Source organism: Bufo gargarizans, chromosome 1 (genome assembly GCF_014858855.1).
Source record: "Bufo gargarizans isolate SCDJY-AF-19 chromosome 1, ASM1485885v1, whole genome shotgun sequence".
NCBI classification, from domain to species: domain Eukaryota; kingdom Metazoa; phylum Chordata; class Amphibia; order Anura; family Bufonidae; genus Bufo; species Bufo gargarizans.
Window position 1 is genome coordinate 117808441 of NC_058080.1, and position 14960 is coordinate 117823400.

The following is a 14960-nucleotide window of genomic DNA, read 5'->3' on the forward strand; positions in this document are numbered from 1 at the left end:
AGTTCTGGCCTCCCCTTCCCTTAAACCCTCTCCCTATAGTAACTTCTCATACTTTCTTCGTAGCACATTAGGCCTTACCTATTTCATCATATTACTTCCCAAACTGCCTGTACAACGTCAGGGGACTCACTCTTATCACATTCCGCATCTCCCTTGTCAAATCTCTCCTACTGTATTGTGGATTAGGGAAAGTAATTCTCTAGTATTTATTAATGTATTTTCGATTGGTATATGTTTACCTGAAGCCTTACATTACCCATTGGACATAGCTATTTTTATGGATATGACTTGTTATTGCTCTAACCTGTACTGTGTTTCATAGTTTCTGTTAACACACAAAATTAATTAAAAAATTGTAAAATAAAATAAAAATAAAAAATTGTCTCAAATTTTGAATCAATTTGCTTATCTCTACCTCACAACCTCAGGCTACCTTCACACGACCGTATGTGTTTTGCGGTCTGCAAATTGCAGATCCGCAAAAAAAAAAACGATGACGTCCGTTTTGCGAATTCACTGTAACAATGCCTATCTTTGTCCGCAAAACAGACAAGAATAGGACAAGTTATATTTGTTTTGCGGGGCTATGGGCCGGACATACGGATACGGATAGCACACGGTGTGCTGTCCGCATTTTTTGTGGACCCATTGAAGTGAATGGGTCTGCATCATATCCGCAATAAAAGATGTAACGGACACGGAAACAAAATACATTTGTGTGAATGTAGCCTTAATGTGACTTGATTTCGAATGGGCAGGGCCAATGATTATCAATGCATACTCATTCATATGAGCAAGATACAAACATATGTCCTATATTTACGGACAAGTATGTGCAAATAGCCAGTCTCCTCCAGCAGCTGTGCCTCCCAAGAACAGCAGCTACAAATTCTATGTAATGGAGTACATAGTGCAAAGTTCTCGTATTACACAAAAGGTTTAGCTATTATAATATAAATCCCCTTTAGCAACATATTATTTGCATGAAGCCACCACCACAACCAGCAATGCATAACATATCCATTTGTACATATGGAAGCAACCAATTAGCATACTGCTCTGTTCTTTAAAGCAGTATACAGCTCTTTTGTGAAAAAAATGAGGTAAATGCAGGGGATTCAAATAAATAAAGTCATGTAAAGAACCTGCATTATTTATCAAAGCAGCAGTGATGGATCAGAGCAAGTAAAATGAGGTGCATAATTGTGCTATAATTTTACTCTATGAACAGAATTTGTCTCAGCAGACATATGTGTATGAAACCAATTAGTTTAATGTTGCTTTCTTACGGCAGTAATGGTAAATGCAGAGGTATAACATTTAGAAACTTCAGATCCAATGAGATATTAAGGTACCGTATGCAAGACAGTATGCGAAGAGTCTGGGACTGTAAATGGAAAGAGCAAGAGATAAAATAAGCAGATATGGCTTTGTCATTAATATTTTCCATATTATGACTCTACTCATCTTGATATCTTGCGTTAATTATGATTTTGCATGGGACTTCCTTCCTTCCTTCGCTCCTTCCTTCCTTCGCTAATGATGCAAGTATGAACATCACACTATTCAAAGTATTGCGCCTATGAGAAATAACCCTTCGGCCTCTTTCGCATGAGCAAGCTTTCCGTCCGGATGCGATGCATGATTCGGTTTTCATGCATCATTTCTGAGTTCAGGAGAAATTTGCAGCATGTTCTATAGTCTGCGCTTTTTAGGCAGCTGTGGCTCCATAGAAGTGAATGAGGCTTGCGTGAAAAACAGATGGTTGCTAGGAGAAGTAGTTTGTAATTCTTCAGTTTCAAAAAACTGCACCCACACGGAAAAAAGTGAAACACGGAACACAGTTGCAGATACAACTGATTGAACTTGTGGGCGAAACCATCATTTGTTTTCAGAACAGATCCTGACACAATCCGTATCACTTGCATGAAAGAGGCCTTAGGCCCCTTTCACACGGGCGACTTTTCCGTGCGGGTGCGATCCGTGCGGCGAACGTATGGCACCCGCACTAAATCCTGACCCATTCATTTCTATGGGGCTGTGCACATGAGCGATGTTTTTAACGCATCACTTGTGCGTTCAGTTGAAATCGCAGCATGCTCTATATTTTCCGATTTTGACGTGACGCAGGCCCCATAGAAGTGAATGGGGTGCGTGAAAATCGGATGGCATCCGCAAGCAAGTACGGATGCCGTGCGATTTGCACGCATGGTTGCTAGAAGACCATCGGGATGGAGACCCGATCATTATTATTTTCCCTTATAACATGGTTATAAGGGAAAATAATAGCATTCTGAATACAGAATGCATAGTAAACCAGCGCTAGAGGGGTTAAAAAAATAAAAAATAATTTAACTCACCTTAGTCCACTTGCTCGCGAAGCCGGCATCTCCTTGTGTCTCCGCTGCTGATGAACAGGACCTGGGGTGAGCTGCTCCATTAAATATCGGTTAAGGACCTTTGATGACGTCACTCCGGTCATCACATGGTACGTCACATGATCTTTTACCATGGTGATTCACCATGGTAAACGACCATGTGATGACCGGAGTGACGTCATCGAAGGTCCTTAACCAATATTTAATGGAGCAGCTCACCCCAGGTCCTGTTCATCAGCAGCGGAGACACAAGGAGATGCCGGGCTTCGAGAGCAAGTGGACTAAGGTGAGTTAAATTATTTATTTATTTTTTTTAACCCCTCTAGCGCTGGTTTACTATGCATTCTGTATTCAGAATGCTATTATTTTCCCTTATAACCATGTTATAAGGGAAAATAATACAATCTTCAGAACATCAATCCCAAGCCCGAACTTCTATGAAGAAGTTCGGGTTTGGGTACCAAACATGCGCGATTTTTCTCACGCGAGTGCAACGCATGACAATGTTTTGCACTTGCGCAGAAAAAATCGCGCATTTTCCCGCAACGCACCCGGCTCTTATCCGGGCAAAAAAAAGGACGCCCGTGTGAAAGAGGCCTTAGGGTAAGGCCACATGGAAACCAAAATCAACACCTGACTTTGGTTTCCAAAACTGCATGCAGAAACCTGACTGCATGGCCGTTTCCTTAGACTTCAACTCAAATATTCAATTTTGATTAATTTTTATCAGTCAGTGCCAAAAGTGAATCGAAAATGTATCAAAAGTATAAAAGAAAGACCAATACATCTCAATCTTGAAAATACTTCTTTGCTTGACATACAAACTGCACAAAACAGCCAAGAAGTGGTATAACGCTTTTAACTGCATGTAGAAAAGTGCAGCAGTTTGAGCTGGTTTTATGCTATTTTTTTACATGGGTTTTCAGTAGAGTTTTACATAATTTTATACAAGTGTGCTTCATGGTGTTTAAGAAGTTTTATTGAAACGTCTACAGAGACAAACACCTGAGAAGTGAAGTGCCACACTTAGATCATGCCATATTTGATAAAAATGCTGCCAGTCCCAAAGAAAATCAATAAAGTGTCAAAAATAAAAACATCTGATTTTCATATTTGTTATAGAAAGTCATGTTACAAACATCTGAGTGCAGCATTATAGCCCACAAAATAAAATGTTGCAAAAAACATCCGGGGAGGATCGATGAGACAGAACTCAGGTTAAAAATTCCCACACACTTTTGGGACAATAGCTACTGCTGTAGGAGTCACTCAGGTTGTGCATCCAATTCTGTTTATTCCATGATGGTAGATATAAACTTTTTCAGTATTTATATGTGTACAGTATCACTGAAGATGTAACATTGAATATGTTAGTATGTAGATGATTATGGAATAATATGCACTTTTTCCTCTTTAATAATCACAGCAATCAAACTTCCATTCTTTAATTACTAGCTTGGTTTAAGGATTCATATGATTCATGACCCATGAAAAATATCATGTAGGAAGTTGCTTAGAACTTTTGCCATGAGTACACAAAATGTAATTGGTAGTATCTTCCACTTTTACATTTCGATATTCCTGGTTATGTTGTAAAACGTTTGGGAGTGAATACGGAACAAATGAATGGACTTTATTGTCCTGTATGTGCAATACTGACAAAGTTTGCAACACATTACAGATGAAGGATGTAAAGTCAGAATGATTTCTTCTAGTGGACTTAAAGAATCATAGTAAAAATGTGAATTCATGTTTGCTGTGAAGTCATCTTTAGGTTCTGTCCACACTAATGCCATGATATCTATTTATGATGGAATCTCTGATGTTATGATGGATCCAAAGGTCACTGATAGACTCTTGTAGAACCTGTACAAGATGTCTACAAAATGGCACCATAATACAACCATGTGCTTGAGGCCTTACAGCAACCATACTGAGCCCACTACTGTACTTCTTTATGTATCTTATTTCATAACGAGACATGCCCAGATTTAATTCTTTCAGATTTCATACAAACCTGAACTTAAAAGAAAAAAAAGTGTCATGTCCCTCAGACTCAGTGTAGGGGAGATTTATCAAGACTGGCATTCCTATACAACAGTCTTGATCACCTGTGAGCTAGACTAGGATGCCTCTTAATAAATTAATCATATCTCTGGCACTCTGTCCACCAGAAACCCAAATCTATGCCATCTAGGGGCTGGAGTAAACTTGAAGCATAACTTACTCCAATTTCTGGCATAAGTTATAGTAAATCCGGCGGGCCACGATAGGCTCTGCCTCCTCCTGCTAAACCCTGTCACTTTTCTTGTTACTTCAAAAAAGTGGTGCAACTTTTTAACGCCACAATAGTGGCATAAATGCATTGATAAATGTCTCTCATTATGTATAGTGCTATTATATAGAGGTATTATTCCCCCAAATATTGTTTTTAGGGGCACTGCACATTACCATACAGGCCCCAATGTCAGTGTACATCAGTTCTATATGACAGTTTTGAAAATGTGCTTGTTTTGTACATTTCTGTCTCTATTAAAGTGCAGTGTACAAAAAATAATCTTCTCTCTGGTCCATCTTCTCAGAGGATAAGGTCTCTGCACTAGGAGGGTTAACTCTATAAAAGGGATCCTCTGATTGACAGAGGGGAAAAAAAAGGGCAGGAGCGAACAGATCACCCAAACATGACCCAATAGGCTGGTTTCACGTTAGCGAGTTCAATGCAGTTGAACTCGCAGTGTGTGTCTGTGAGAGCTCCTGTCCTGACCTACGGAGAACTAATAGGACCACATAGCATTAAATTGATTGATGATATGTAACCCTTTACATAATGCTGTAATCCAATACATTCCAGAACTCTAAGGGTTACATAGCATCAAAAATCAATATAATGCTATGCGATCCTATCAGTGTTAGGTAGGAGTTTAACGCATTGATCTCACTTGTGTGAAACCAGCCTTAGACTTTTGAGCAGAATCTTGAAATAAACTAAATGATAACTTTTTTACACAAAGGTTATAACAATTTTTTGGTGATTTTTTTGAGGAGTACAAAATTTTAATCACAGGATAACGTAATGTTTCTCCATTATAAAGTACCTTTACTGTTCATGCCATTTCCACCCAAAAAAGTGAAACCACAAAGAAATCAGTGTATCATATCTTTCTTCATTTTCTTTCTTTGGTGCAATATTTGTCTAACGTGTTTACCAGGACCATTATTGGAAAACCCTATGCCATTACAAATTGGAATCTACACCACTTATGTTTATTTTTTTTCTCTATCATCTAAAGGGAACGGCATAGCAAACACTACCGAGTCAGAACTACTTGTCCTTCCATTTGGTTTATCTGACCTAGCTCTATAACTTTATGGGATTACTGTCTATTTCTCATTCACTCTTGTATTCTAAGCACAAGCCATCAAAGCATAATTGATTACATTGTGTGGGACAGTATAGCCTTGATATCAATTTAGCGTGGATGTGTCACATGTAATTTAACATGCCATCTTCAAATAGGGATTATTTTTATCTACATTGCATCCTTTGCCCCTGGTAATCAAAATGGATTATAAGACCATCAAAACAAGTATATGTGCTACATATAGCTGCATCCCTGTTCATTCACTTGATAGAATTGCTTTGGGAAAACATTTAGTAAATATAGGAATGATCCATTATATAAGATTAAATTAAATGGGTCATGTTAGCAAACATACCCCTGTGACAGCTGCGGGCAGAAGCTAAGGGGTTAATTCTGCATTGGTATTTGTGTAAAGAACACCTGGGGCTACATGTGCATTTGTGTGCAATAAATTGAGCAATTAGCCTTTCAATTGAATCTGGAGGAGGATAACAACCAGCGATTAAAAGATTTAATACGTGTTAAGTGGTTTCTAAAGAACAGTCCAACATTTTTTTTGTAAATGAACGTAAATGAAATAGATACTGGTGAAATAGTGTAACATAAATTTAGCACAGTGTGGATATATTTTAAAAAATTACATCAGGAAAGTAAACACTCCATTAAAGACATGGCTGTAAAATAATGTTTAAAATCATTAGCACAAGCCTGTAGTACGTTATATAGCAGCTCTTGGAAGTGAAAGGCGGTTTTATGTGGATATAAATAATGATCGCTCAATGTATACCAATGTGAGCGTTCTATAACAGTTTGCCTGAAACTTTCACTGCACAAAATAAAACATTGTTATCAGTCACGCTTACGACTTGTGTGTATATAGGAATAATTATAATAATTGATGAGACTACTACTACTACTAATAATAATAATAATAATAATAATACAGAATAATATGTGTGCTGCTTCTGTGGACACGCTCCATGTAACAAAACCGATCTCCATCTGCTATCATTAAAGGAAGCCTGTGAGTAGATTCATGCTGCCTGAGACGTGGGCAGCACGAAATGCCAACAGGCTTCCTCATTACAAAGAACAATGCTTTAAAAGTAGTCAGGCACAGTCTCTGCTGGGTGACTCCCCTCCAGCTTCTCTTGATTGACAGCTCTCGTTCTCTCTATTTGTCTATTTGTCTATAGTCATTGCTTGTAATGAGGGATCCTATCAGTATTTTGTGCTTCCCATGGTTTGGACAAGTTCTAAACAGGTTCCCTTTGAAGACACTTTCTGAACCAACTATTTGTGGAAGGCTTATGACGCACTATCCATTCTAACTAGTATGAATATGATGTTCCTAACCAGAGTTGCCAATCTGAATTTGCCAGAGTTGCCATCCTTTTCTTTATTCTGGACAACTTACCCAAAAATAATGAACAACAAATAGTTTTTACAAAAAAGGAAAACCGTATTGAATGATAAAAATAAATAATACATGTCTATAGCCCAATATACTGATAACAACTCATTAGCTGCATTTGTTCTGAATTGTAAAATTATGATCTTTACAGTCATAGTAATCTGTTCAAGTATCACAAGCCTCAAAAAATCACACACACAACTATTTTTTATAGTACACTGAAAAAGTCAGTCAGTGAAGTTTTGAACAGTTAGAAATCATGCTTCTAACCAGTAAAACCAGGAGGATATCTATGACGCTGACTGGAAGAATATTGCTGATACACAAGACTTCTTGTTCCTCATTATCCACTTTAGCTGGTTGCTAGAAGCAGTATTTGGGAAATTATATAGTGGACATTTGTAGCTTTCTGAAGCATAACTGTTTCAGGGTATTATGTATATTCTTCATTTTAGAATTGGTGTTACTTAACAGCCATAATGTTAATTTGGGTTCCTAAGGAGTTTCTAAGGGTTCATAAGGGTCCTTCAGGAGAAGCTGATAAAAATTTACTCCGATCTAAAAGAGAATGCGCTGTGCTGCCATTTGGATTATGTAAAGAGCTAACAAGGGATGTAATCTCAATGCCTGCTTGACATCTATAATCTCTACCCATAGCATTAGCCATCAGTAGTAGACATTAAACTTCTTTCCCTTTGATCTAAAACAATATAATGAAAGCACTAAGGTGTAGAATCGGTTAGTTAAAATCGAAATTCAACCAAATTTTTTTTTAAAAAATCTGATTCGGTAGCATAAGAATTTCTACAGATTTAATTGGGTAGAATTTTTTCTAGAGAAAGTTTTAACAAGCATTTAAAGCACCTTTAATTCGGTAGGATCGATTCGTACCCAAATTAAATTTATTCCACGAATTGGACTTAAACTAATTTTATGAAATTTGATTATCTGTATTTATAGTAGATTCCCTTTTCCACACACTGATACAACTGTAGGTAGGGACAGACGAGGATAGTGAGCCCCAAGGCTAGAACCCAGCCCGTTTTCTCTACTTTTTGCAGGACAAGCCCAAGAAAGCTAGAAAACAACTGGTCAACGGTCCCTATGCTATTTAAGTACAGAGATAGACACACAACAAAGACAGACAAACACAATAACAGAATACATACATAAATGGGTCAGAACCAGACAATCTATGCAGTACCAAACAAGAGACAGAGAATGATCAGAAAAAAAGCAGAGCTCAGAGCGAGACGGATAATATAGTACCAAACAAGAGAGAGAGTGGTCAGAAGACCAGCCGGGGTCAAAGAAACGAGCAGTATAATAAGCAAAGGAACAAGGAACCAGGAAAACAGCTAGTGAGTTAGAGATTATCACTGGCACTGGTGTATGGCCAGGAAGGAGTATAAATAGAGCATAGAGTCCAAGGATAAGAATATGATAGGCCATCATGACTTAGGGCCCTTTCACACTTGCGTTGTCCGGATCCGGCGTGTACTCCACTTGCCGGAATTACACGCCGGATTCGGAAAAACGCAAGTGTACTGAAAGCATTTGAAGACGGATCCGTCTTCAAAATGCGTTCAGTGTTACTATGGCACCCAGGACGCTATTAAAGTCCTGGTTGCCATAGTAGGAGCAGGGAGTGGGGGAGCGGTATACTTACAGTCCGTGTGGCTCCCGGGGCGCTCCAGAATGATGTCAGAGTGCCCCGTGCGCATGGATGACGTGTTCCATGTGATCACGTGATCCATGCGCTTGGGGCGCCCTGATGTCACTCTGGAGCGCCCCGGGAGCCGCACGGATGGTAAGTATGCTGCTCCCCCGCTCCCCACTACACTTTACCATGGCTGTCAGGACTTTAGCTGGTAACCATTCAGAAAAAGCTAAACGTCGGGTCCGGCAATGCGCCGAAACGACGTTTAGCTTAAGGCCGGATCCGGATCAATGCCTTTCAATGGGCATTAATTCCGGATCTGGCCTTGCGGCAAGTGTTCAGGATTTTGGGCCGGAGCAAAAAGCGCAGCATGCTGCGGTATTTTCTCTGGCCAAAAAATGTTCCGTTCCGGAGCTGAAGACATCCTGATGCATCCTGAACGGATTTCTCTCCATTCAGAATGCATTAGTATAATCCTGATCAGGATTGTTCCGGCATAGAGCCCCGACGACGGAACTCTATGCCGGATCCGGACAACGCAAGTGTGAAAGGGCCCTTAGTGCTTTATTAGTCAGAAACACTGGCACATAGAATATATATATATACATACATATATATATATATATATATATATATATACAGTACAGACAAAAAGTTTGGACACACCTCATTCAAAGAGTTTTCTTTATTTTCATGAATATGAAAATTGTAGATTCAAACTGAAGGCATCAAAACTATGAATTAACACATGTGGAATTATATACATAACAAAAAAGTGTAACAACTGAAAATATGTCATATTCTAGGTTCTTCAAAGTAGCCACATTTTGCTTTGATTACTGCTTTGCACAATCTTGGCATTCTCTTGATGAGCTTCAAGAGGTAGTCACCTAAAATGGTTTTCACGTCACAGGTGTGCCCTGTCAGGTTTAATAAGTGGGATTTCTTGCCTTATAAATGGGGTTGGGACCATCAGTTGCATTGTGGAGAAGTCAGGTGGATACACAGCTGATAGTCCTACTGAATAGACTGTTAGAATTTGTATTATGGCAAGAAAAAAGCAGCTAAGTAAAGAAAAACTAGTGGCCATCATTACTTTAAGAAATGAAGGTCAGTCAGTCCGAAAAATTGGGAAAACTTTGAAAGTGTCCCTAAGTGCAGTCACAAAAACCATCAAGCGCTACAAAGAAATTGGCTCACATGCGGACCGCCCCAGGAAAGGAAGACCAAGAGTCACCACTGCTGCGGAGGATAAGTTCATCCGAGTCACCAGCCTCAGAAATCGCAGGTTAACAGCAGCTCAGATTAGAGACCAGGTCCATGCCACACAGAGTTCTAGCAGCAGACACATCTCTAGAACAACTGTTAAGGGGAGACTGTGTGAATCAGGCCTTCATGGTAGAATATCTGCTAGGAAACCACCGCTAAGGACAGGCAACAAGCAGAATAGACTTGTTTGAGCTAATGAACACAAGGAATGGACATTAGACCAGTGGAAATCTGTGCTTTGGTCTGATGAGTCCAAATTTGAGATCTTTGGTTCCAACCACCGTGTCTTTGTGCGACGCAGAAAAGGTGAACGGATGGACTCTACATGCCTGGTTCCCACCGTGAAGCATGGAGGAGGAGGTGTGATGATGTGGGGGTGCTTTGCTGGTGACACTTTTGGGGATTTATTCAAAATTGAAGGCATACTGAACCAGCATGGCTACCACAGCATCTTGCAGCGGCATGCTATTCCATCCGGTTTGCATTTAGTTGGACCATCATTAATTTTTCAACAGGACAATGACCCCAAACACACCTCCAGGCTGTGTAAGGGCTATTTGACCATGAATGAGAGTGATGGGGTGCTGCTACCGGACCTGAACCCAATCGAGATGGTTTGGGGTGAGCTGGACCGCAGAGTGAAGGCAAAAGGGCCAACAAGTGCTAAGCATCTCTGGGAACTCCTTCAAGACTGTTGGAAGACCATTTCAGGTGACTACCTCTTGAAGCTCATCAAGAGAATGCCAAGAGTGTGCAAAGCAGTAATCAAAGCAAAAGGTGGCTACTTTGAAGAACCTAGAATATGACATATTTTCAGTTGTTTCACACTTTTTTGTTATGTATATAATTCCACATGTGTTAATTCATAGTTTTGATGCCTTCAGTGTGAATCTACAATTTTCATAGTCATGAAAATAAAGAAAACTCTTTGAATGAGAAGGTGTGTCCAAACTTTTGGTCTGTACTGTATATATATATATAATGCACCTCAGGACAGAGTCAGGAAGAGCACTACAAGTAAAACAAGGTTTACACTTTATAGTATGTATATAGTATGTGTGTTATGTATATTACAGAATGTCTTGTTCATTTTTTTAAGCCTACCAGGATAGATATGTGATTGTCATTAAATAGACATTTTTAATGTATGTAATGTTACAAGACGGTCTTCAAGTTACAGTTCACTCTGTGCAATAATGATTGTAAGTGTGCAGAAAAACTCATTGCCTTGAATTCATTGCTTTGAGGCATGTTCATTTGAAATGCATCCGGCTGACCTGGTAGCATCATTTATATTATATGATATTCATAAACTCACCTGAGCAAGCAGCATATTACATATTTCCAGCTGAATTTTTCATGGAAAATTGTTCTAATTTGCATTTTATCACTTTAGCTATTTCTATTACTTTCTGTTTAGGCCAACTTGTGCCACCTTTCCAAAGTGAGCACTCCTTGCTGGAAAGGATAAATAGGAAAAACCTATGACGGAACCTTTTGCATAAAAAAAAAAGTTTTGTTACATTGTGCTATCGAGTTGGAAGGGCATATGTCTTGAGTCAGACATACTATTGAAATATTTATCGTCTGAGACCAATTTTTCCTAAATTCGCTCTTACCGAATTTCAATAGACATTTAAATCCAACATCCCTGATCCTTCTTTCACTCAGTACTTGCTGTTTGGGGAGAGTCAGGAGGCCCCTATACAAATTAGTATTCACATTAGATCATCAGTGGGTTCATTCAACTTTTTTCCAATGTGTGGCCAGTTTAAGGGGTATCTTTCATTTCAAGAAAAAAGCAAATCTTTCTTAATTGTAGGAATACTCTTTGTTAACTTTGAAGATCAAGCTTAAATTTCCTTTGGATAATGTTAGCATGCCTTAGTCAAATTGCCACCAGCTTTATGAACAGAGACCTTTAGCACTTGGCCTCTCTTATTCACCACTTTAAAAGTGTATTTTTTTCTTTTTGCATAACTATACAGCACATTCTATTCCGACTTGTGCGTGGTATCTTTCCCAATATAAAGAACATGTGAATAGGTTTCATCTAAATTACTGTTTGCATACCCATAGGGGTGATCATCCACAGTGTGATTATATACACACATACAATATGGTCTCACTTTCTTCTCATCTCTTATAGTGAGCAATATTTCTTGGATAACTTTACCTTTCTTATACTAATTCTCTAGGGTACAATTATCAAAGTATTTATCGTTCAAAACTTTGACTATTCCATGGGGCTTTCCGTGTATCTTATAAGCAAGGGATCTTGTAAGCAGTTGCAACATCGTAGGTATAATCCTATTAAACCTATTCAAAGGAATCTAAAAAGAACAATTATTTAACATTTTTAGGGGATACTTAAAACAATAAATTTTTGCAAAAATGTCAGTTTTCATACAGGACACTGAGCCTCACAATAAGCTGTCCTGTTTTGTATAAATCTCTGTTCAATAGGTAGGCAGGGTCAGCAGTTATCTTATTATCATTAAAGGGCAAATTACTATGAAAGGTAACACTTCCACTAAAAAGCTGGAGGCAGATAACACAGTATTGCACCATAACTAGAAGGTCACTGTGCGGGAAGATAGAGGAGGAACAAGGAGTTGAGCTTACAAAACCAGCTATGTATGAAGATTTTAGTGGCAATGCTCCATGGAAGAATATTATGCAAAGCAAAAAGAACTGTCTTGTTAGTGCCATCTACTCAAAGTCATACCCTGTTAGTCAATATTTGGTCTTTAAGCAAACCCTTGAACATGACTAGAGAATCAAGGCAAGCCATTATCCCATCATCCACTTGGCTATTTCCTTTGTTGTGTTCAAAGCTTTGTCAGTTCTATACTTCTATGCATATATTTTATCATGGAGGATGGTCACTAAGTCTCCATACACAGCTTGTCTTCGTAATGGGGGCTGGTGCCTACTTTAAAATAAATGATGTGTATAGCTCAGCTCCTCCCTCCTCTCCCTGCACAGTGACTACCACAAATGACACATAGGATGCTCTGAACACTCCCACAGAATTCACATATATACTGCATTTTCAGCTTTGTCAGGAATGCTACAAGGAAACACAACTTACATAAGAACAGGCCAAAATCTAAGTTTGCAGCATATGTTGTGGAGCAATATGGTTTTCAAGATCATATTCGAAGAACCAAGGCAGCATGCTTTCTTATATGCAATGGGTCTCTAGATGACGTAAGCATACATAAAGTCCTGTTTACAGAGCCTCATCTTGTAATGCTCTAGAAGGATACAAGAACTGTTTGTAGCCATGGTCCTGGGGGGATTGGTTCTCGAAGACCACTGCTGTAAGGAATATATTACATTCTCCGACTACAGCCTGAGCTTATGTCATTACAGTAGTGAGAACCAATAAATTATCTCCATAGCAAAAAATCAAAAGCCTAAATATTTCCATATAAAAAATATATGTAATGAACATCAGCCTAAAACATGGTTTTCTATCTATCATGTCAGGCACACATTGGGTTTAACGCTTTGTATACCTGACCTGCTTTTCTATAATGGTTGCCATCCACAATGCTTGCTTCTTTCCTTTTGTGTTGTCCCACAAAGTCAGAAACTTCTTTTCATGTCCCATTTGTAAGCTCTGTCTATCACGTCAGGCTGAATATTGCGGACAGTCATTTGCTATAAGATCCCAAAACATTTTAACAGTTTGGATATGGCAGCCATGATCATTTGATTTGTTACTTTATTGAGTAACCATTTGCCTTTGTGTCTCCTGTGTAGACAAATCAATTGTGTGAAGCAATTTTCAAGTAAGTTGGACTGTTGTGGGCACAGAATGAACTTAATATGGATGTAAAGGAACGTAGGCCTTATTGTTCCTTGACAAAGAGTCGGCGAGAAAAGGAAAGACGTTACACAAATTCTTCGGTGGACAATGATGACTGTAGAGTGCCTACACAAAAATCGTACAGCTCAAGTGAAACCCTGAAAGCTTTTGATCATGATTCTTCACGGCTGCTCTATGGAAACCGTGTGAAAGACCTGGTTCACAGAGAAGCAGATGAATATGCCAGACAAGGTAAGTTCCTATATGTGTCATGTATATTTATACACTATTAATTTAGCAACTTTGGATCAACCTTGACCATTCCACAAAAAAATATAAAATATAGTTGACTTTTTAAAATCTGTATGACTACAAAAAGAATACAGTATCTAAAATTTTCTGATGGCAGCAGGTAGTATGTTCTGCAAGAAATATAATCTGCATACCTTACTATCTGACAAACTATAGCAAAAATAATACTGAAATACATGAATTCATTTAATGTCCACAATGCCTTATTCTTACCAGCTATACGTAAAATGGCCCTTTCAACATTTATATTCTCATTTATAGTTTTCTTAAAAAATCCCCCCAATAACTAACAACAGTCATATTGATTGCCTCTGTACCAGAAATCAGAGTAAGCAATATAACTAGTGTTGAGCGAATCAAAGCCAAATTAATTGACTTTTATCTGAATTTCAGAAAAATTTTTGATTTGTTGCAAAGCTGAATTTCCTTGTGATTAGTTGTAACAATCTATTTTTCCTGAAATGGCTGTAAAAAAATAAATAAAACATCCTCCTATTTGCGCATCAAGAGGCCGTCATGGCCAAATCTCACGTGGGGTGACATATGACATATCAAGATTGTTGCAACCTCCTCTATTTATTTATCTACCCTGATTAGCCTCTGAAAGGACTCAATTTTAATGTCAGATTCTGTGATCGATGATGAACACGCCATCTGAGCTGTTCAATGATGGAGGGCGGCGTGATCGCCACTCCCCGTCATTGAGCCCGCTACATACAAAGGAATGCACTCCATGGCAAATGTATTA

At 38.7% G+C, this 14960-nt stretch overlaps 1 protein-coding gene across 2 annotated transcripts in view; it reads left to right on the forward strand.

The window, feature by feature from the left end:
* TENM3 (teneurin transmembrane protein 3) overlaps positions 1–14960 on the forward strand; it is a 1312080-nt gene that overhangs the window by 378593 nt on the left and 918527 nt on the right. For both annotated transcript variants that reach the window (XM_044297320.1, XM_044297329.1), the window contains exon 3: positions 13855–14152. In XM_044297320.1, coding sequence (XP_044153255.1) covers positions 13921–14152 — 232 coding nt within the window. In that variant the 5' untranslated portion in view covers positions 13855–13920. The remainder of the gene's footprint in view (positions 1–13854; positions 14153–14960) is intronic.